Consider the following 20,335-nt stretch of genomic DNA (forward strand, 5'->3'; position numbering starts at 1 on the left):
GCGTCACAAGCATCATCCGCCACAATTCCTTTATCCGGTTCTAAAGCAACACTAGCCAACTTGCCAACTCATTCATCCACGTTACACCCAAACAAATCAAGCCAACCATCCCCATTTCCGACAACATTCAGCCTCTCTGGTTGGTCCAATTCTTGACCGATTACTTCCCCCAGCTTTTCTCCAGGGTAAGCCATCCAAAAGGGCCCACCTGACCCTTTGGGAGATTTACATGTGACATCACTTTGGCGGCGATCCCCTAGATTTATTAGATCCTGCCGCAACTTTCTCCCAGATTTCTAATTTCGCTTCCCTATTATTTTTCCTCTTTCTTTGAATACACGTTGCCTTGCCAGCACGAGGCGATAATGGAACAATCCTCATAGCACAACTGAAACTAAGCGAGGCCCCGTTCTCTCCTCACAATGCCTCTCCCATTTATCGGTAGGCTGCATGCGTATGTACCGTCTCTATCCCACGGTCTTGTTCGTGCCTATTCAAGGTTATCGCCGTTTACTCATCATGGCTGTGTATAGCACCGAATACATTTCAATTGTCGTTTCCTTCTTCCTCGTCGGCCTCGAAGCCATCATTCGAGTCCTGACACTGGCATTGCGTTAGTACCAGCTTTCCAACAGCAGCGACAACTTGCTTACCCCTTTATATCTAGCCTCGTTCCTGGTCACCTTCTTCTACCGAGCTTCGCGACGATTGTTCAACGTATTTTCCTCCCCGGCGCAGAAGAAAGCGGAGAGCAAGAAGAAATGTTGGTTCTGCCATACCCGCTGAGACCCTCAGCGTGTACCTTTCCTCCTTTACGTGTTGTCGACTTACACTTCTCTCAGCTATTTCCACTTCCGTGCGCGATGCGTCCGATTTCGTTGAGATGTGCCAGCTGTGGGGGTACGAAGCAGAAGAGCACATAGTCCAGACAAAGGATGGGTATCTGCTGGGCTTGCACCGTCTGCAGTGGCGAAGAGGAGAAGAGGGCCAGAGAGTCAACTGCGGCCGAAACAGCGCCAAGAAGCGCGTTGCTTACTTGCACCACGGCCTGCTGATGAATTCTGAGGTCTGGGTCTGTCTGACGGATGAGCAGAGATGCTTGCCATTTGAGCTTGTAGAACGAGGATTTGACGTCTGGGTAAGTCGATATTCATGTCCTGTTTTATGACGGCCATAGTCGTTGCTAATGACCCACCAAGTTTGGAAACAACCGTGGCAACAAATACTCCAAGAAATCCATTCACAGCTCGCCTACCTCGGTCGAATTCTGGGACTTTTCCATTGATGAATTTGCCTTCCACGATATTCCCAACAGCATCGAGTACATCCTCGAAACGACCGGACAGGAAAGCCTTTCGTACATTGGCTTTTCACAGGGAACCGCTCAGGCATTCGCAGCTCTGGCCATCCATCCCAAGTTGAACCAGCAAGTTAACGTCTTTATTGCTCTCGCCCCTGCCATGGCACCAGCCGGGCTATCAAATGGCGTCGTCGACTCCCTGGTCAAGGCATCACCATCGGTCCTCTATCTCATGTTTGGCAGGCGGTCCATCCTCAGCTCCGCCACCATGTGGGAGACGCTCCTGTACCCGCCCCTGTTCTGCCGTCTCATCGACATGGGCCTGTCGTTCCTCTTTGGATGGCGCGCCAAGAACATCTCCACGAGCCAGAAACTAGCCGCCTACCCTCACCTGTACTCCTTCACAAGCACAAAGAGCGTCGTCCACTGGTTCCAGATCATCCGCAACAAGTGCTTCCAGATGTACGACGACGACGTCTACCAGCCCATGAGCCTCGCCTCGTCGAGCAAATACTCAAAAGTCGCAAAGTATCCCACCCGCAACATCAAGACCCCCGTCGTCCTCGTCTACGGAGGCAGCGACTCCCTCGTCGACATCAAGTCCATGCTCAAGGAACTCCCGCGCCAGACCGTCGCCACGGAGATCCCGCACTACGAACATCTCGACTTCTTGTGGGCGCGCGACGTGGACAGCCAAGTCTTCCAGCATGTCTTTGACGCCTTAAACAGCTTCACTGACGCGGAGCACACCGAGGAGGAGTACGATAGGTATCACATGGTCCGCCACGAGAGCCTCTCCGGGTCCGCATTGCTCGCCCATCCGCACAGGGGCAGCGAAAGCGACACCTCCATCATCGCATCCTCGTCAGGCGAAGAAGCCAAAAATCTGCGTCATCGTGCGCGAGAGCAACGCGTGCAAATCGTCACAGACACGGACTCCCCAAAGAAGACAGACGAAGCCCAGCCTGTCGAGAAGTTAAAGGGCGTGGGCGTCCGTAGAGGAAGTGGCCCTGCGAACAATGGCGATATCGTTGACGGCGTACGGGATGAATAAGCCCGAGTTCTTACAAGTTCATTGGAACTTCATTTAAATGGCGTCTTTTTTGATATACCTATTCGTCTTTTTGATATACCTATTCGTTTCCAATGATTTCGCACTTGGTTTGGGTTGGTGTCAATCGTCTGGGCGTACTTCTTGATTGAGGATTGAATTCCACTTCTGTCTATAGCCGTGTCACTTGAAAATATACCTGTAGTAATAAACACCAAAATAATCTTCTTCATCCATAAACTTCACAAGGCGGAATAGGCACACAAGATCCATGAAAACAAATACGCATTTCAATTCAAATACTACTGATTTGATGACCTGCTCAATAGCAGCGCCGTAACCATTCATAAAATGGACACTCATCAATATTATAAACCATTCATGTCCCAACTCTTTCTCATTCGTGCCACACTCCACGGCTCGAATCTTTCTAAGTAATGAGGAGCTGCCTCATACAAGGGGCTAATTGACCAAAAAAAAAAAAAAAGTAGTAGAAGGGGTATATCGACACGATCAAAGACATGTCTGTTCTAAATAACATGCACTGGCTGAATGCAGCAGACAGGTATCCATGTCAGGTAAAGACGCAAAACATCAAACCCATTGGTTGGTTTCCCATGGGCTGAGGTATTGGATGCAACTCCGATTCCGACGCCAGCTAATGTTGTGAAATGGATATGATGGCTTAAATCTCTTACGCAAGATAAGTGTGAAGAACGGTTAGGTTAGAGTTACGCATCAGGGTGGTTTAGGGGGAAGGGGGAAAATGGGATAGGCTCATGACAAGGTCACGTCAAATCGTAACGCCACCCAGAGGGAGAATCTTGCTCCTGTCTCCAAGGAATTGGGCTCGGTAGTCAATGATACCCTGGCTGATGGTTTGGAAATCCTTGACTTTGCGGTTGCGAAAGTCTGTCAAGAGATGACGTAGCCCGTTGATGTACTCGTGTTTCTTCTGCTCCTCAAAGTCGCCGTGAGCGCCGAGCTGGAGGAGGATTTGGTCATCTGATCATTGTTCTTCATGTCAGCGTTCTCTATACATCAGCTCAAAAGAGCCTCGAGATACACATACCCGGAGCTTGCATGCTCTCGAAATGTTGATACTGGCACTCTCTGCCCCTCGGACAATTGCTATTTGCCAGCTCATCAGGGCACATCTCCTGCTTCACGTCTATTTTATTGCTGTATGTTAAAGAGCGAAGACCGCCAGCGACTGATTGGGAATACTCTGGATGGAAGCGATATGCGCGAAAGTATCGAAGGGGCGATTCATACGGTACAAAAGTGGTCTGGAGGGTATCAGAGGCTGGAGCTGAGGCCGAAGCCGCCACTGCCTCACTTACTTGGTCAACCTGATTAGCAATTAGATATAATGGTCGGTCGTTCGCGTGCAGGGCAACGTCTACTTCTCTTCCACTTTCAGAAGCCGTATCCTGTTCAACTGTCGATATCTGTTGCGTGGCAATAACATCTGTCATATGATCTTGATCTTGGAAGCTATTGGGGCTCGTTTCGGGGATTGAAACTAGATCAGCCGGTGCGGGACTAAATGGGCTTGACGCTCGTGACAGATTCTTTGAGGAGCCAGATACTTCAACATCTGGAGGCTCGTAGTCGTCAGATCCGTCTTCAGAGTCTGCATTGTCGGAATCGCCACTTTCCGACATGGCCACGTCTTGCGCTTCATCTACCACGGTTGTAGTGTTGTTGTCGTGTGTCGAAGTGGTGCTCTGAATAGCCTCTTGGTTGACGTTCTCAGCGACTACAGTTGTAGCATTAGCGGTTTGGGAATCAGCCGGTAGACTTTGCTCAGCCTGCGCCATCAGGGGCACACCGGGCTGTTGCTCTTCCCGTGATTCCTCGGTTTGATGTACGAAAGCCTCTCGGCCATGTTGAGAAGCATTATTGCTTTGAGGAGATGTGCTCGCAATGTCCATTGTGTCTGTTAGCGGAGAAGAAGGACTTGGTGGTTTAGAAGGAGTCTGAGCCTCATCTGAGAAGAAGATTAGTATTGAGAGGAAAGGTCGTATTGTAGCATGCATATTAAGACTTACCTAGCCGCTCTTGCGTTTGCTCACTGTCTGACTCAATACTAACATCCTCCTTTAATTTCTCTTCTTCTTCTAGGCTTTGTTGAATTTCGCGTTGAATGTTTGCAACTTGAGCCTGCAACAGTTGCAGCTTGAGCTGTTGCTCTCGACGGCGAGCTTCGATGGCGGGAAGACGCTCGCTTGCCGCACGCGATCGACTACGTCGTCGTTCGTTTACACTCAGGGGACTCGAATCTAATAACTGATGCGGCACTCTGGGGGATGGACCCGATACTGAGGGCGTTGAATGAGAAATTTCTCCAGGTTCAATAGATAGCGATACGGGTAAAATCGTATCCTTGTTGGCAATGGCCGCCTCAAAACTGCTATTGAGAGAATCACCATTCAATGTTGGTAGAGCCGGTGAATCGGGTTGCGACTGCCTTGCCTTCTTACGAGCCTCAGCCTCTGCGATTCTTCTTTTCATGTCCTCAATCTTCTTGGTCATGCTGTCCAAGTTATTTCTTGCGTGATTGTCACTGCCACTGCCAGGTGGTGTTGCCAGTGGGCTCGAATATTGCTGTGCTGCAACTGCATTGTCTGTAACTGATGGGATGCTGCGCATAGAAATAGAAGTCTTCAGGTTTGGATTTGGCCTCGTAGCTAGCGACACCACCTTCTGCTCAGGAGAATCAAGATCCATTTCAGTATCATCTTCATCGTCGCTGACATCAATGAGGAATGGACGAGATCTTCTGGTCTGGCCGAAAGGACGTTTGAATGGCCTCGGGTTAGAATCCACCACACTCGTAGAAGCTGGGCGTTCCAAATTCGATATTTGTGCAAAGTGCGAGGGCTGTGGCGTAGAGGACAGAAAAAGTCCAGGAATGGGGAGGGAAAACGGTCCATTGGGACTTTCGCTTTGGCCCGGCGTATGTTCCCGCGAGGCGGATCGAATGCCACTGGTGGACGTATCGAAGGAAGCGGTGGCCGTGGCATTGTCCTTTGCTTGGTGGGTTTGGCGAGACAGCACGTCTTGATGGGGTCGCTTTTGTCCCCGCGCCTCAAGCTCACGAGCTTTCCGCAGGGCCTCCATCTTCTGATATAAAAGCTTTGATTTCTCAGACTGTGTCTTTGCTGAGCCTTGGGGTCTTGCAACTGGCGTATGCGAAGAGGGAGTTGAAGCTGGTACTATGACAGGTGCACGAGCAGGAATTGAAGCCGAGGTTGAAGAGGTGCTTGGCTTTGAACTTTTCGCAGCTAGGAGTCGCGCAATGCGATCCTTGCGCTCCTCTGACTTGTCTTTCACCGGTGCACTGGCAGGCTTCCCTTCAGCACCGGGTTGTCGTTGGCTGCTACCGGTGGGTAGAGTCTCATCTTTTGTTTCTGTCTTTGCCTTTTTTTCCTGACTAGGATCGGTAGTCGTGATGTTATCTGGCAGAGCCATATCGAATCCCAGCTCGTCAAAGAGGCCACCTAATAACGACTCGTCGATTCCCTCATCAACGTAATTTTGATATCGTACGTTTAATGGCCAAAGTCGCAAGATGGCATCCTGAGCCTGTTTCCGTGCCGTAGCAACGCTCTTGACAGGTGATGAGTTGGCTGCGGTATGGTTCGGTCCGTTTGTTTTGGGAGACAGCTGTGATGGTTTTGCAGGGGCAATATTGTTCGAACGTGATTCTAATGTTGAATATTAGTCGCTAAATCGATCCTGCAATACTTAATGCTGGTTATGCTCACCATCAGGAGAATCAATCATCGCTTGATGGTCGATTTCTTGGGGGGATAGGTACGGGGAATATGAACCCGATCGATCTCGACCTAACGCTTGATTAGCAATCTTGAGAGAACCGTTTGTTAATCCGAAGTATGCGATAACATACCAGCAGAAAAAGCGGCTGACGGGTCAACAGCGACTCTTCTGACATGTGCAATGCCGTATTGAGCTGAGTAGTAGCCCCCATTTCCGTGTTGATTTGATACGTCGGCGACAACCTCAGCGTCTCTTGGCTCATAGGCGTCCTCGACTTCACCTTCGCTGACCTCTCCTTCCTCGCTCATATCGTTTTGTTGTGAGGGGCCGTTTCCTTCAGTAGTAGGGGGCGCCTGCCCGAACGAATGTTGCTGGCCTGCCCAGGGAGCTGGCCACTGTGCCGCATTTTGCGAAAAATTCAGGCCTAATCCGGGAATCACATTGTGCGGATTATACGGATCTCTAGAGGCCGGTTCGCTTTGTACAATGTTTTGCACCGCGCCGTTTGGATAACTGTGAATCGAGGCCGGGTATGGGGGATACGGCTGATGCCCATATGGAGCCTGTGGATGGTAGCCATGTAATGGGTCGTACCCATAACCTGATTGAGCCATCGTCGAGTCCGAGGGAACAACCCGTGGGACAAGCTCAACGAGTAGCAAAGCGAGGTTGCTAACGGGGATGAATTGTTGAAGCTGGTTGCGAGCGCATGCGGGGGTGGTGCTGATAGCTTGTAAAGGCCCTTGACTGGGGTTATTTGGGAAATCGATATCGAGGTCGAGGTCGAGGCAACAAACAATTCATCAAGGCAGGATGAACCGAGCGACGGCGGAAGCGGAGACGCCTATCCAGGACGAAAGAAAGAGAGCACGGCGCTGAATTATTCCTGAGTTGCTACACGGATGAAAGAAGCCTGGCGCATCAGACCAGCTACCGTTTTGCAGAGTGTGAATGAGGGAGGATTGACGCGATGATTGCCATGTGGGATGAAAAGGTAATTTCGTTTGGGCAAAAGAGATCAGCTAGCTGTGGTCGAAGCGGTGCTATTCTTTCCTGGGACTAGTGCACTGATAATGGTTGTTATCGCGATTGCTCGAGTCACGTGAAGCGCCTCTGTTTACTTTCGCGGGGTCTCGCCCCAGCAACCAGGGTGCTGTAGGCTGCATGGATGTATACATTTACGGAGCTCCCCCCAGTTGTCACCGCACCGCATTGTTGATTTGTGTTTCTATACCTGATGCTTTAATTCTGGCGGAAGTGCCTTGCATCTTTCTTGTACAATTTCTTTTCTTTTCTATTCAACTTTCAGCAAAACATCGTTCTCTCTCTAAGTTTCTATTTGGCTGCCTCCTATTCAGCGCGACCGAAAGTTACGTTACGGGCCAACATCAACCACTGCACTGTAGCATATCGGTATGAGTTGGCCTTGAAACTTTAGTCGATAATCAACAATGTCTTTCACACCTAATAGCTCGGGGCCGCGGCGGAGCAATCCGTTCGCGAGAAACGCCTCTCCCTCACAAGCAATGCCCTCCTCCAGGCCAAAGTCAGTTCTCTTCGCCTCGCCCACGAGCTCTCCCGGCGTGTCGACACCGCCATCTACAGCTTCTACGGCCTCCATGGCCTCCACAGCCTCGGTTGCACGGCCGCGAACCAATAGCTCTTTTGGTACCAATAGTTCCTTTGGTACAGCCATTGCCCCAGCCGGCATAGTAGCAAGACACCATCGAACCGACTCCAGAGCCGGGACGAGCTCGAACACAAACACCTTTGCCCCCTCCTTCATCAAGGAAGAGGAAGATTTGAGACGAAACCCGGATGCTGTCAAAAGCATTGAGGGCGAGAACGACTTTTCTGGCAAGCGATATGTCTGGCTTAAGGACCCTCAAGAAGCTTTCGTGAAAGGTTGGGTCATTGAGGAATTAGAGGATAACAAAATATTGGTGCAAACCGACAGTGGAGCTGTAAGTTATCTCCCTAGCATTTGCATGGGCAATTTATGCTAATGAAGGTATAAAGCAACGCGAAGTTGATGCCGAGAGCGTTGATAAAGTGAACCCCGCCAAATTCGACAAGGCAAACGATATGGCCGAGTTGACCCATTTGAATGAGGCGTCGGTCGTCCACAACCTGCACATGCGATACCAATCGGACCTGATCTACACTTATTCAGGCCTCTTTCTTGTTACCGTCAATCCATACTGCCCTTTGCCGATTTACTCCAACGATTATATCAACATGTATAAAGGTCGAAGTCGAGACGATACGAAACCTCACATCTTTGCCATGGCTGATGAGGCGTTCCGTAATCTGGTTGAAGAAGGTCACAATCAGAGCATTCTAGTCACTGGTGAATCTGGTGCGGGAAAGACAGAAAACACCAAAAAGGTTATTCAGTATTTGGCGGCGGTGGCACAATCCGAGTCTCCGATCAAAAATCAATCCCAGCACACAAACCTCTCGGAACAAATTCTTCGCGCCAACCCTATTCTAGAAGCGTTTGGAAATGCCCAGACGGTGAGGAACAACAACTCGTCGCGATTTGGCAAGTTTATCCGAATCGAGTTCAGTCGAGATGGCGCTATTACTGGAGCGTTTATCGACTGGTATCTACTTGAAAAGTCCAGAGTCGTAAGGGTGAATGCGCAGGAGAGAAATTATCACATTTTTTATCAAATTCTGAAAGGAGCAGATCCCAAACTTAGAAGGGATTTGCTTTTGGATGGACTGGATATCGGTGATTTCGCCTACACTCGCAACGGACACGATAGCGTGGCCGGAGTGTCTGACCAAGAAGAGTGGAATGCGCTTCTGGAAGCCTTTGAAGTTATTGGCTTCTCCGATCAAGACCAACTGTCAATACTTCGCACCATTGCCGCGGTACTGCACCTGGGAAACATTGACGTTATCAAGGAGAGCCGGAGTGCAGACCAGGCAAGACTGGCTTCAGACGCCAAATTACAGGCTGCCAAGGTTTGCAAGCTCCTTGGTGTGCCACTCGACCCGTTCCTCCAAGGCCTGTTACACCCCAAGGTGAAGGCTGGACGCGAATGGGTTGAGAAGGTTCAGACTCCCGAGCAGGTTCGACTTAGCTTGGATGCTCTCGCGAAGGGTATATATGAGCGAGGATTTAGTGACCTTGTAGCTCGAATCAATCGCCAACTCGACCGCACTGGCATGGGTCTAGAAGACTCTAGATTCATCGGTGTTCTTGATATTGCTGGTTTCGAAATCTTTGAAAAGAACAGCTTTGAGCAACTGCTTATCAATTATTCCAACGAAAAGCTCCAGCAATTCTTCAACCACCACATGTTTGTCCTTGAACAAGAGGAGTATGCCCGCGAGCAAATCGAGTGGCAATTCATTGATTTTGGTCGGGATTTACAACCAACTATCGATTTGATTGAGCTGCCAAATCCAATAGGAATTTTCTCTTGCCTGGACGAAGACTGCGTCATGCCCAAAGCCACCGATAAGTCTTTCACAGAGAAGCTTAACCACCTATGGGACAAGAAGTCTACAAAATACCGTCCCTCTCGGCTGGGCCAGGGCTTCATCCTCACCCACTACGCAGCTGAGGTCGAGTACTCCACCGAGGACTGGCTGGAAAAGAACAAAGATCCTCTAAACAACAACATCACGCGCTTGTTGGCAGCTTCGACTGATCAGCATATTGCAAATATTTTTGTAGACTGTGCCGATTCCGACGATGATCACGGTGGACGGAGGAGCCGTGTCAAGAAGGGCCTTTTCCGAACCGTGGCCCAGAGGCACAAAGAACAGCTTCACAATTTGATGTCTCAGCTTCAGTCTACACACCCTCACTTCGTTCGCTGTATACTGCCCAACTACAAAAAGCGACCGAAGCTGTTTGACAAATTACTGGTTTTAGACCAACTTCGATGTAATGGTGTGTTGGAAGGTATTCGAATTGCACGAACCGGCTTTCCCAATCGATTGCCCTTTACCGAATTCCGCCAGCGATACGAAGTGCTTTGCCCTGACATACCAAAGGGTCATCCAGATGGCCAAGTCGTGGCCTCTCTTATGCTTGAGAGGCTCGGTCTTGACAAGGCTATGTACCGTGTTGGTCTCACAAAGGTTTTCTTCCGGGCCGAGATTCTAGCAGAATTGGAAGGGCAGCGTGATGCTCTCATTACCCAGATTATGGCCCGATTCCAATCGGTAGCCAGGGGATATATTCGCCGCCGCGCAGCCCATAAACGGCTTTTCCGTACTGAAGCCACCCGAATTATCCAAAGGAACTTCCAGGTATATCTCGATCTCGTCGGAAATCCATGGTGGCAGCTCATTGTAAAGATGAAGCCTCTCCTCGGCGCCACTAGAACTGCAGCCGAAGTGAAGAAGCGAGATGCCATGATTAAAGACCTGAGTGAGAAGATGCGTCTTGAACTAGAAAGCCGCCAGAAATTAGAGGACGAAAGAAGGAATTGTCAAGCTGAGATTGCTCGCATCCAGAAAACTCTAGAGAGCGAACGCGCCCTTGCCTTGGACAAGGAAGAGATTTTCATGCGACTTCAAGATCGTGAGGATGAGTTGGAAGAGAAGCTAGCAGGCGCACTCGAAGATCAAGAAAGACTAGAGGACCAGCTGGACAATCTGATGGAGGCAAAGAACCGAGCAGAGCAAGAAGTTGAGAAATATCGTGCGCAGCTTGAACAGGCGGCTTCCCTCATCTCTAGGCTCGAAGAGGAAAAGACACGCTTGTCAGCCAAAGCAGCGGAACTCGAGGCGGCCATCAATGATCTATCTCGGAGACAATCTGAGCATACCGACAAAGAGACCGCTATGGAAGGTGAGATCAAGATGCTTCAAAGTCAATTGGCTCTCAAAGATCGAAAAGCCAAGGATTTGGAAGATAAATTGCTCAAGCTAGACCAAGATCTCGAAGTCAAGCTATTCACTGCGCAGAAAGATCTCGACGCAGCCAAAGTGCGAGAGGTTCGCCTGGCTCGAGAGAACCAAGAAGTGCACGAGCAACTTGCGGAGCTTTCAAAGACATCAACAGACTACGAAGATCTTGTCCGATCCAAGGAAAGCGAGCTGGCATTGCTGCGCGATGATAAACGGCAGTCGGAAGCAGAGCGCCGAAGCCTCGAAGAGCAAAAGAGGGCTCTTACGGAAGATATGGAGAAGAATGCTGCCAGATTCCGCGATGTTCAAGCTGAATTGGTGGCGCTGAAATCCAAGCAAGTACAGCTAGAACGCGAGGCTCAGGATGCCAAAGTTTTGCTTGAAGCTCGGCTGTCTGAGGACGCACAGGCTGAGAAGAACCGCAAAGTTCTTGAGTCTCAGATCAAAGACCTCCAGGATGAGCTCTATGGGACGCAAATGGAACTCAGCAGAGAGCGGCAGTCTCGAGATGACGTTTTACTGCTCGGAGAGCACAAGTACCAGGCACTCAAGGATGAGTTTGATCGATTGAATGACGCAAAGATTATCATCGAGAAGGAAATGTATGTCCAGCAAGATACCTTGAGGCGAACCATGGAGGCGCGAACCTTGGTCGAAAAAGAGCGAGACGAGGCCAGAGACGAGATCCGAAAGCTTCGCGTAGCCAAGACAGAAGCGGAAGAGGCTCGTCTACAGGCTGAGATGGCTGGTGAACGCCAGGCTTCGAAGGCGGCACGAGAAAGGGAAGCCAGCCTTCGAAAAGACCTCGAAGCCGCCCAAGAGCGTCTCCAATGGTTTGAAGAGGAATGCAACAAACTGAATCGCCAGGTTGAGGAGCTCAACAAGCTCATTCTTACATCTGGAGAATTTGGGTTGAAAAATGATCAGGCAAAGGAGAGGATGGAGCGTGAGCTCAACACAATAAAGAGCCGGCTTGCGGCGTCAGAAAACGACAACAAAACTTTACTCAACAAGTTGCAGCAAAAAGGCCTCGAAATTGCTAGAACTAGCTCTCGCGCAACAGAGGCCTCTCGGAGCCAGCTTCTGTCCCTTCGTGGAGAAAAGACCAAGCTAGAAGACCAAAACGCAAAGCTGAACAAACAATTAGGCGATGCTCAGCTCAACGTTGCAACCTTGGAGAAGAAGTTAGAGAAGCTTCACCTCAACCTAGAAGATCTTAATCACGAAGTTGCGAGGGAGGCGAAAGCTAGTAGGAATGCGGAGAAGGCCTCTTCCAACTTTACCGTCCAGCTGGCAGAAGCGAATCGACTGGTTGAGTCGGAGCGACAACTGCGAAACCAAACACAGTCTACGGTACGCACACTGCAAGCATCGATAGACTCACGAGATAAGGAGCTGGAAGATATGAGAGCTCAGATGCTCAAGGCACTCAAAATGGTTGACCCCGAGGTCCAAGTCCCCCAGAAGGACTCTAGTAACGAGAAGGCTTTGCTCAAGAACTTTGACCTTGTTCGTATGGTTGAGGAACTGCAGCAGAAACTGCGAGTCCAAACTGTAGCCAGGACGAATGCGGAAAGCCAGTTGACCGAGATGAGGGCATTGAGAAATGAGAGCCCGAGCCGACCAGGACTCGGAGAGTTGCATCCAAATGAGGCGCCTTTCCAAGGATCTCCTGGGGTGAAGAAGTCTGGCAAGGCAGGCCTGCATTCTAATTCAAATGGCGTGGGAGCCGGCCGACGATTCCATGACGCCAATTCTCAGGATCATTCTCAGTCTGAGAGAGGCTTTGGCGCATCTGATATCAGGAATGGCTTTGAACTAAAGGCAGAAATCGAGGACCTCCAGAGTCAGCTACAGCTTGCTCAGATGCAGAACCGAAAACTCCAGAGCCAACTCGACCGGAACTCATCATCTGATGATGCATACGAAGACGAGGCATCAATCCTGCGAGTACAGAAGCTTGAAAAGGCCAACAATCGCCTTCACGACATGTTGGACGATTCGACTAAGAAAGTGGCTGCTTTGGAGAAGAGCATGCGAGCTGGTGAACTCTCTCTACGGGATATCCAAACACGCTCTCATGAGGAGCTTTTGGATATCTTCAATAACCAGGAAGAAGCACGCAAATCTCTTTTGCATAGCCACAAAGATGCCATTGCCGAACTCACTGAAGTGAAGGCTCATTTCGACAAGATGCGCCATGATCGGGCGAAGCTAGAAGTCGAACTCCGAGATTCAAAATCCGACCTTCAGGAGATGACTGCCGCACGCGAGCAGGAGGCTCAAAGCCGAAGCCAGTTATTGCAAGAATTCACCGATCTCCAGATTAGGCTCGATGCAGAGACATCTAGGCTTGCCGACGTATCCTCCAGCCTAGAGATGTACAGGGGCCGAGCGGATGAGTACTTTAGCAAGCTTGAGCAGGCCGAAATCGCCGTTTTGAAGGCGACGAGAGCAGAGCAGTTTGCCAAGTCGCAGGCCAAGGAGGCAGAAGAAACGTACGCTGAAGTCATGTCTGAGAGGCAGAGGATGGATGCTTTGATTGAGGATCTGCAAGGCCAAAACCATCGCCTTGAGGGCCGGGTAGAGGACCTGTCAACCGACTTGGACGCCGCAACGCAAGCCAGAAGGCGCCTTCAACACGAGCTGGAAGATTACCGTAACCAAAGGGCCATGGAGATTGAAGACAAGGAGTCGAGCATGGAGCAAACTCGCAAGAAGTATCAAACCGAGTTTGCTACTCTGGCCAAGGAGCTCGACCTTGCTCGGGAAGAGAAGCTGTTCAAGCAAGCGGAGATTACTAGACTTCGGGAAGAACTTGATGAGCTTAGGTCGAAGTGGGATGATGAGGTGCTAAACAGCTCCACATGGTCCAAGGAAAAGGCTCGACTGGAATCTACATTGGTCGACGTGGCCTCGTCGCGTGATGAGGCAGTCACTGCGCATAATGAGGCTCAAAGCAAGATTGTTTCCCTGCTGTCTCAAGTGAGAACCCTTCGATCTAGTGTGGACGAAATCACCACCGAGCGCGACCTCCTTATCCGGGAGAAGAAGGGCGTCGAAGCTCGTCTCGAAGAAGCCAAGGCAGGTTACGATGAGCTTGTCAAGGGTGGAAGTCCATCACTCCGTGACGCTGCGGGCATGGACAAGGAAATCCTAAACTTGAAGACCAGTCTTGCCCGACAAGAGGACATTGCCCTCGCCGCAGTGGAGAAGATGCGACGCGCCGAGGCACTGGCCATTGAGATTCAGAAAGATGTGGCAGCTGAGCGTGAGAATGCTGCGGGCTTACAGAAACAGAAGACGTCTCTAGAGAAGAGTTTGAGCGAGGCACAACTCAAGCTGATAGACCTTGAAACTAAGGGCTATTCGAGTGGTAGCCAAGACATTAAGTTTTTGCATAGGCGCATCCAAGAGGTAGGCTGCTCGCTCCCCAAAAGATTTACGGTATGTATGTACTAACTACGCGCCAGCTTGAATCGCAATTGGACAGCCACGAAGAAGAAAAGAACAAGTCTCAGCGCTCTGTTCGAAACGTGGATCGTACCGTGAAGGATCTACAAACGCAGGTTGAGCGTAAGGATAAGCAAAACCTCCAGCTTACTGATGATGTGAACCGCATGCGCGACAGGGTCGACAAGCTTCTCAAGACAATCGATGAGCTGCAAGCGTCAGAGTCGACAAACCAGCTCTCGGCTCGTCGTGCCGAGCGTGAATTGCGCGAAGAGAAGGAGAAGTGTCACCGCCTGGAGCGAGAGCTAGAGGGGTGGAAGGGCCTTCGTATGGAGAAGGGCTCAGCGCCAGTGGGGAGTGTCCGAGGCCGAGGCGTCACCTGGAGGACTGGTAGCGAAGGTGAGGATTCGACACTCATTGATGTTCCCCAAAGAAACAGCAGCCTAAACAGAGCTCCTAGTATGACCAAGGGCTTTCTGTAAAGCTGCCGGAACACGAATGACGTCTGCCGAATGAAGGAGAGAAAGCGGAAACATTGATGAAGCATGGCGTTTTGCGACAGGTTTGTGGGACAGTCTTGTGTAATTGGGTATCAGGATAAGGGGGAGGTGGAAGAGAGGACGGGTAGCAAGTCGTCATCAGCTGCAGGCAGGCTCTGTATCATATGGGATTGCCATTGTTTATGATTAAGGGGGGAAAGATGTTATGTTACATTATATAATGAGTACGATATTAGTTAATGAGAGACGGATGGAAAACAGCAGCAGCGTTTCCTAGCGAGTGTGACTGTGGACAGATGCCTGACTTGAAGGCGTATCACAGGTATTACGTGTTGTTGTGTATGTTGCCGAGGGATGAAGGAGGTGCAACGCAAACAATTGTAGCCTTCGTAATCGGATATTTGTTGCTTTGTGCTTTTTGCTGATGGGTATTTAGAGGCCTAAGCCCCTGAGATGGGAGTTGTAGATTCGGAGATGCAGATGTAGCTCTTGAATCGTGCCCCTAGAGATTCTTCAACCCCCCTTTTCTTCTCCTCTATTTCTCGATTTTGAAGACTATTAATTTTGCATCATTGAAAAAAGAGTCACCGCTCACAAAATGGCGAGCAGCGGCAGAAACTACAGATTGCAACGACTTCGCCGCGACCCGATGAGGACGGGATACGTGCTCGTGTCGGAAGAGCAGGAGTCGGGCTCCGAGTATTCGGGCTCGACGTGCTGCTGCTCGAGCTGTGCCTCGAGCTGCTCCAGCTCGGAAAGCAGCGATGAAGAAGACGACGATGATGGTGATGATGCGTATCTGAGCGATTGCTCGGCTTGTTGGGCGAGACGAGAGGCGCTGCGCAGGGGTAGGGCTGGATGGGGAGAGGGAGAGGACGGGGGGTATCGTAGGGCTGAGGAGAGAGATGTAAGCATATGTTTTTGTTTTTGTTTTTGTGGTTCTTGCGTTTGATTAAAGATTACTTAAACCTTTTGGTTGGGGTTATGTTTTCGGATTACTGATGAGGAGATTGATGTGTATAGCGTGCTCGGCACGATTACCGTCATCATAATCACCGCCACGGCCAGCACAGACACGGCGAAACCCGTCAGAGAGGAGGCCAGCAGCAGAGCAACGGCAATTCATCTCGAACCAACAACGGTTCGCCCAATATAAACACTAACAATACGACAGCAACGCCCGCGTATCGTAACCTCACGGAGCGCATCTTGGCGACTACACGACGGCTTCACCAGGAGGAAGAAAACCGCCGCCATTTTCGATCGTGGATGCGCGTGCTGGAAGATGTTCAGCGACGATCACACACGTCGTACCGGAGCAATAGTAACAATAACAGTAACGCTGCCCCTGTTGCGGCTGCGGCCGCTGCTGCTGTAGCTGTTGGCCAGCAGGGCTCGTCGTCTTTGGCAGCGGCAGTTGGAAGAGTTCCGCCTCGCGCAGGTGCGGGCGAAGAGGCGCCGATGAGAAGACGGACTCATGTGTACTCGTATCCTCCTCGCGCAGCAGCTCGCGGATACTTCATGTCCGGGGGCCGAAGCATTTCGAGCAACCGCCGGAGGAGACTGTGAGGAGTTGATTGTTTTTGAAACAAAAAAAAAAAAAACAGAAAGTCTCTGCATAGTTACGAGGTGGTTTGTTGGGTAGCATCGAGCAATCAATGGATAAATTCAACTCTAGATATCAAACTCGTATAGTCTTCGTTCTACCCCTGCTTGTATGATTTAGTAACCTGCATTGATGAGACAATCGCGACTAACTGGTGACTGGCAAAAGCTGAACGATTGGTTCGTCTGATTGACCAGGGCAAAACCGCCGAGCCCAAAAGAATTTTCTGCTGGCCTTCTTATTCGTCCTTGTACGGGTGGATGGGATGGCTGATGAGTGAGCACTGACAGGTACGGATGGATGGAGTCTGCTGCTTTTTATAGCTACTGCCTAATGAGGCAATCGCCGCGGCCGCGGCAGGCTGAGAGAGAAGGAAAAAAGAGAACCTTAGAAAGAAGGAAAAAAAAAAGAAGGGTCTGGCCGGGGATTGAACCCGGGACCTCTCGCATATCAGCTGTAGGGTTTTCCCTAAGCGAGAATCATACCACTAGACCACCAGACCAATCAATCGCCTGATTGAGTGTTATGTAACGGTCAATCTAGTTGGAGTCTATAAACCTTCTGTCACGACGTCATGTCTCCCAAAACCTTGTGAACTTTTGACTCTTCGAAGAAACGGCAGTACATAAGGTTGGATCCACACCCTCTACACCCCTCGTATCGAAAGAAAAAACAAGCATTTGTTTTTCCCGTCCTGGGCTAGTCTGCCGATAACAGCGCGACAAGGGTCTCATTAGTATCTCAGACATTCGCAAACAGCACCCCGTTTCTCTTACTCTCTCTGTTCTCTCTCCATTGTGCGGCATAAACAACTTGCCACGATGTCCCCCCGTCCGACCAATCTGCTTGCAACAGGTGATGGGACGCCTCTTGTGGTGGGAAAACAACGTGTTACCACGAGAATGAGCATGAGAATGAGAGAATGAGATGAGCTCGCCACAATTAGCACGCCCTTTTGCTGCTGTCACGATATTGTCCGACAAAAAAGTTGACTAAGCCGAAAAGATAAGACCCTGCGTGCTGTGCCTGATGCGCGCGTAAGGTAGCCAAGGCATTTTTTTTTCTTTTACCATCTCCGTTTCTTCACATGCCATGTAATATCCGTACGAGGCACAGTAGCACCTGCGGACAAAAGGGCTGAAGGGGATCCCAAAAAATGGCGTCTTTTTTTTTCCCCCCCAAGGGCCGTGCTCTGGAGACAGCTCGGCTTGACCAGTGGGGGCTTAGCCTGTGCCAAATAGCCCTTGCCCACGCTTCGAAGGCGGCCAATCGCCCTGAGCTTGATCTCGTATCCTGCCGCTGGAGAGACCGTTCCAGATGGTTGGGAAGTCCAGGGTTTACTTGGGCTAGTAAAAAGTACGAAGAGCAATTACGAGATTTGCGAGCTGGGCTGGAGTGAGAGCGAATGAGTGAAAAAAAAAGAGAGAGATGGAGGAGGAGAAGGAGGAGGAGGAGGAGGAGGAGCTGCATCAGACAGGGAAGACAGGGCCAAAACAACGCTCTTCGCTCTCCTCCTCCTCCTATGCGAGTGCGCAGGAAGCGAGACGCTGTCACACCGTGTCTTGTCTCGCAGCTGTCCACTGCATTGGCCTATTCCGCTTCAAGTCTCCCAAGGTTCGCGAGCTGCATAAAAAGCCGTGCGATGCTTGACATCCATATAATTCCTCGTATCAGCCCGGCGTATCCGCTGTCAGAGAGTCCACTTTGGCTTTTTTTTGCAAGGAACCCAACAAGCAAGCAGGCAAATGCTGTGCAGTCTATTACTATTACTCTTACGAGTATCTACTATCCGGTTGAGCAAAAAGTAAGCACTTGAGAGAGCCTGCGAATATTATCACCACAACGACGACCCACCGCCTTGCTGGCTGTCCGATAGCCGAAGGATCATAATCACTTAAGCAGCAGATACCTACTCCTACACAGCCTCTCTTGTCATATCCTTCTTTTTTGGCTCCCTGTGGCTGGACTCTGTTCTCTCCTATCGAGGAGCCGTGTTCTGGTTTTTGACTTCCTAGCCAATCGCTTTATCTTTCTCCACGCCCGTCAAAAGCACTTTCGCTCCCGAAAAGTTGAAAGGGTTTCTCACATCCTTTCTCCCCCCTTACCCTTTCTTCTTCTTCGCGGTGCCAAGTCTTTTTTCTTTTTTCTTCTTGAAATGCGTAGAACAAGGCTGCCGTTGGTGGCGGCTCCATTTATAGTTCTTCTGCTGCTGGGGAGCATATACATTGGGCGCGATCGCATGTCGTGGTTCCCCAGCTCTCAGAGACGCCCGATCCCGTACAAGCAGCTCTCCAAGGAGGTTATACACGATGGTAAGAAAGAAAGCTTGGCGCAGACCCAGACAGACACAGTGCAAAGTGGGTGAAGGGGAATGAGGCTCTGACCTGACTTGTCCCAGGCGCAATCCTCCCGGCGGAAAACATTAGCGAGTACCTCGAGGCCATTTACAATGTGAAGCCGACTTCAAGGCTGGCCAATCTCGAATGCCCGGCCCTCAACGTAACACGTTACAAGTCGCTCAAGTCTGGAAAGCCTTCACCGAAACGACCGGCTCCTTCTTCTCCTCCTCCGGTGCCATCCTCTTCGACATATCCGTCTTCATCTTCATCTCTACCGCTATTCTCATCACCTTCTTCCTCTCTGTCTACATCCTCACCCTCATCTCCAGCTTCGGATTCAGCTTTACGGTCATCACTGGCTTCATCTTTACCAGAATCTTTGTCATCACTATCGCCATCTAGTACTCCTCCTGCTGCTCTTCCTCGCTCGCTCTCTCACATAAACCCCGACGTCGAGATCCGGTACTTCTTCGCCCTCGACTTGAGGAACTGCATCAAGCTTCTCCCCCGTCTCATCGGCAGCATCGTCGAAGTCATTCAGTTCCTCGGCCCTCACTCATGTGCTCTCTCGATTGTAGAGGGAGACTCTCCCGACGGCACCGGAGATGTGCTCGCCGCCCTCCGGCCTAGCCTTGAGGCACTGGGCGTCACTTACATCTACAACTCGTCCACCGTCCACTCGGCCGAGGGCAACCGCATAGCCAAACTGGCCGCGCTGCGAAACATGCCCCTGGAGCCCATCTTCCAGGGGACGCTGCCCATGGCGGACGACGCCAGCGTCATCTTCCTCAACGACGTGGCAGCGTGTCCCGAGGACATCCTGGAGCTGATATTGCAGAAGAAGACGCTCAACGCTGACATGACGTGCGCCATGGACTGGACGTATTCCGGAGAAGATCCCACGTTCTACGACGTCTGGATCGCGAGGGGCATGAACGGCGACTCCTTCTTCCACATCCCGTCCAACGGCAACTGGGGCGAAGCACACAACCTCTTTTGGAATGCGCCGGATACGAAGTCCCGCTTTGAGTCGCTGCGCCCTTTCCAGGCCTTTGCATGCTGGAACGGCGCCACCGTCTTTAGCGCCCAGCCGATTGCCGAGGGCCTGCGCTTCCGTACAAACTACGACAAGAAGGGGGAATGTTTCCAGGGCGAGCCCGTGCTGTTCTGCAAGGACATGTGGTGGCGAGGCTATGGCAAGATTGCGGTGGTTCCGAGTGTGAACCTCGAGTACAGCATCACCAACGGCCGGAAGCTGAAGAAGCTCAAGGGCTTTGTGTCGGACAATGTCGCCAATCATGACGAGAGGAGCGATAGGATTGAGTGGGCGGGGCCTCCGGATACGGTGCGGTGCATGCCGACGTGGAAGGATCAGTTTATGCAGCGATGGAACAAGAGCTTGACTGAATGAAGAGCCTAGCCATT

The 20,335-nt window shown here is 50.8% G+C and overlaps 5 protein-coding genes and 1 non-coding gene across 6 annotated transcripts; 4 read left to right on the forward strand and 2 right to left on the reverse strand.

The window, feature by feature from the left end:
* Positions 1-196: 196 nt before the first annotated feature.
* V8C40DRAFT_245104 (sterol esterase) lies at positions 197-2,583 on the forward strand. Its single transcript, XM_083215802.1, has 5 exons — positions 197-454; positions 534-613; positions 668-763; positions 843-1,138; positions 1,200-2,583. Exons 1-5 carry the CDS (start codon positions 423-425, stop codon positions 2,352-2,354), a joined length of 1,659 nt encoding a protein of 552 aa, XP_083072952.1. The 5' UTR covers positions 197-422; the 3' UTR covers positions 2,355-2,583.
* Positions 2,584-2,625: 42 nt separating this feature from the next.
* On the reverse strand, positions 2,626-7,114 carry V8C40DRAFT_245107 (uncharacterized protein). Its single transcript, XM_083215803.1, has 6 exons — positions 6,268-7,114; positions 6,125-6,205; positions 4,406-6,064; positions 3,758-4,344; positions 3,424-3,703; positions 2,626-3,356 (listed from the first exon to the last, which is right to left on the reverse strand). Exons 1-6 carry the CDS (start codon positions 6,749-6,751, stop codon positions 3,145-3,147), a joined length of 3,303 nt encoding a protein of 1,100 aa, XP_083072953.1. The 5' UTR covers positions 6,752-7,114; the 3' UTR covers positions 2,626-3,144.
* Positions 7,115-7,312: 198 nt separating this feature from the next.
* On the forward strand, positions 7,313-15,076 carry V8C40DRAFT_222520 (putative myosin type II heavy chain). The gene is made up of 3 exons (XM_083212225.1): positions 7,313-8,101; positions 8,157-14,429; positions 14,486-15,076. Exons 1-3 carry the CDS (start codon positions 7,589-7,591, stop codon positions 14,945-14,947), a joined length of 7,248 nt encoding a protein of 2,415 aa, XP_083072954.1. The 5' UTR covers positions 7,313-7,588; the 3' UTR covers positions 14,948-15,076.
* Positions 15,077-15,563: 487 nt separating this feature from the next.
* Positions 15,564-16,534, forward strand: V8C40DRAFT_265848 (uncharacterized protein; the record flags this gene model as incomplete). Its single annotated transcript, XM_083219694.1, has 2 exons — positions 15,564-15,750; positions 16,140-16,534. 2 exons carry the CDS (start codon positions 15,564-15,566, stop codon positions 16,532-16,534), a joined length of 582 nt encoding a protein of 193 aa, XP_083072955.1.
* Positions 16,535-16,983: 449 nt separating this feature from the next.
* On the reverse strand, positions 16,984-17,073 carry V8C40DRAFT_t121. Its single transcript has one exon. It is a non-coding gene; the product is annotated as a tRNA-Pro (tRNA).
* Positions 17,074-18,726: 1,653 nt separating this feature from the next.
* V8C40DRAFT_274903 (glycosyltransferase family 69 protein) lies at positions 18,727-20,321 on the forward strand (the record flags this gene model as incomplete). The annotated part of the gene is made up of 3 exons (XM_083220651.1): positions 18,727-18,883; positions 18,970-19,165; positions 19,313-20,321. The coding sequence occupies 3 exons, from the start codon at positions 18,727-18,729 to the stop codon at positions 20,319-20,321; spliced, it is 1,362 nt and encodes a 453-aa protein (XP_083072956.1).
* Positions 20,322-20,335: the final 14 nt, after the last annotated feature.

The sequence above is a fragment of the Trichoderma camerunense genome, assembly GCF_050948025.1.
Source record: "Trichoderma camerunense strain CBS 138272 chromosome Unknown V8C40scaffold_9, whole genome shotgun sequence".
In the NCBI taxonomy this organism is placed as follows: Eukaryota; Fungi; Ascomycota; class Sordariomycetes; order Hypocreales; family Hypocreaceae; genus Trichoderma; species Trichoderma camerunense.

What these genes read in the sequence shown, in the direction of transcription:
- V8C40DRAFT_245104 (XM_083215802.1), top strand. Translation starts at nt 423, where the DNA reads ATGCCTCTCCCATTTATCGGTAGGCTGCATGC. An exon ending in AGCGGAGAGCAAGAAGAAAT is followed by an intron (nt 764 to 842) that starts GTTGGTTCTGCC and finishes CACTTCTCTCAG; the next exon opens with CTATTTCCACTTCCGTGCGC. An exon ending in AACGAGGATTTGACGTCTGG is followed by an intron (nt 1,139 to 1,199) that starts GTAAGTCGATAT and finishes TGACCCACCAAG; the next exon opens with TTTGGAAACAACCGTGGCAA.
- V8C40DRAFT_245107 (XM_083215803.1), bottom strand. Translation starts at nt 6,751, where the DNA reads ATGGCTCAATCAGGTTATGGGTACGACCCATTACATGGCTACCATCCA. An exon ending in GCAAACGCAAGAGCGGCTAG is followed by an intron (nt 4,345 to 4,405) that starts GTAAGTCTTAAT and finishes TCTTCTTCTCAG; the next exon opens with ATGAGGCTCAGACTCCTTCT. An exon ending in CTTCTGAAAGTGGAAGAGAA is followed by an intron (nt 3,704 to 3,757) that starts GTAGACGTTGCC and finishes ATTGCTAATCAG; the next exon opens with GTTGACCAAGTAAGTGAGGC.
- V8C40DRAFT_222520 (XM_083212225.1), top strand. Translation starts at nt 7,589, where the DNA reads ATGTCTTTCACACCTAATAGCTCGGGGCCGCGGCGGAGCAATCCGTTC. An exon ending in TGCAAACCGACAGTGGAGCT is followed by an intron (nt 8,102 to 8,156) that starts GTAAGTTATCTC and finishes GAAGGTATAAAG; the next exon opens with CAACGCGAAGTTGATGCCGA. An exon ending in TGCATAGGCGCATCCAAGAG is followed by an intron (nt 14,430 to 14,485) that starts GTAGGCTGCTCG and finishes ACTACGCGCCAG; the next exon opens with CTTGAATCGCAATTGGACAG.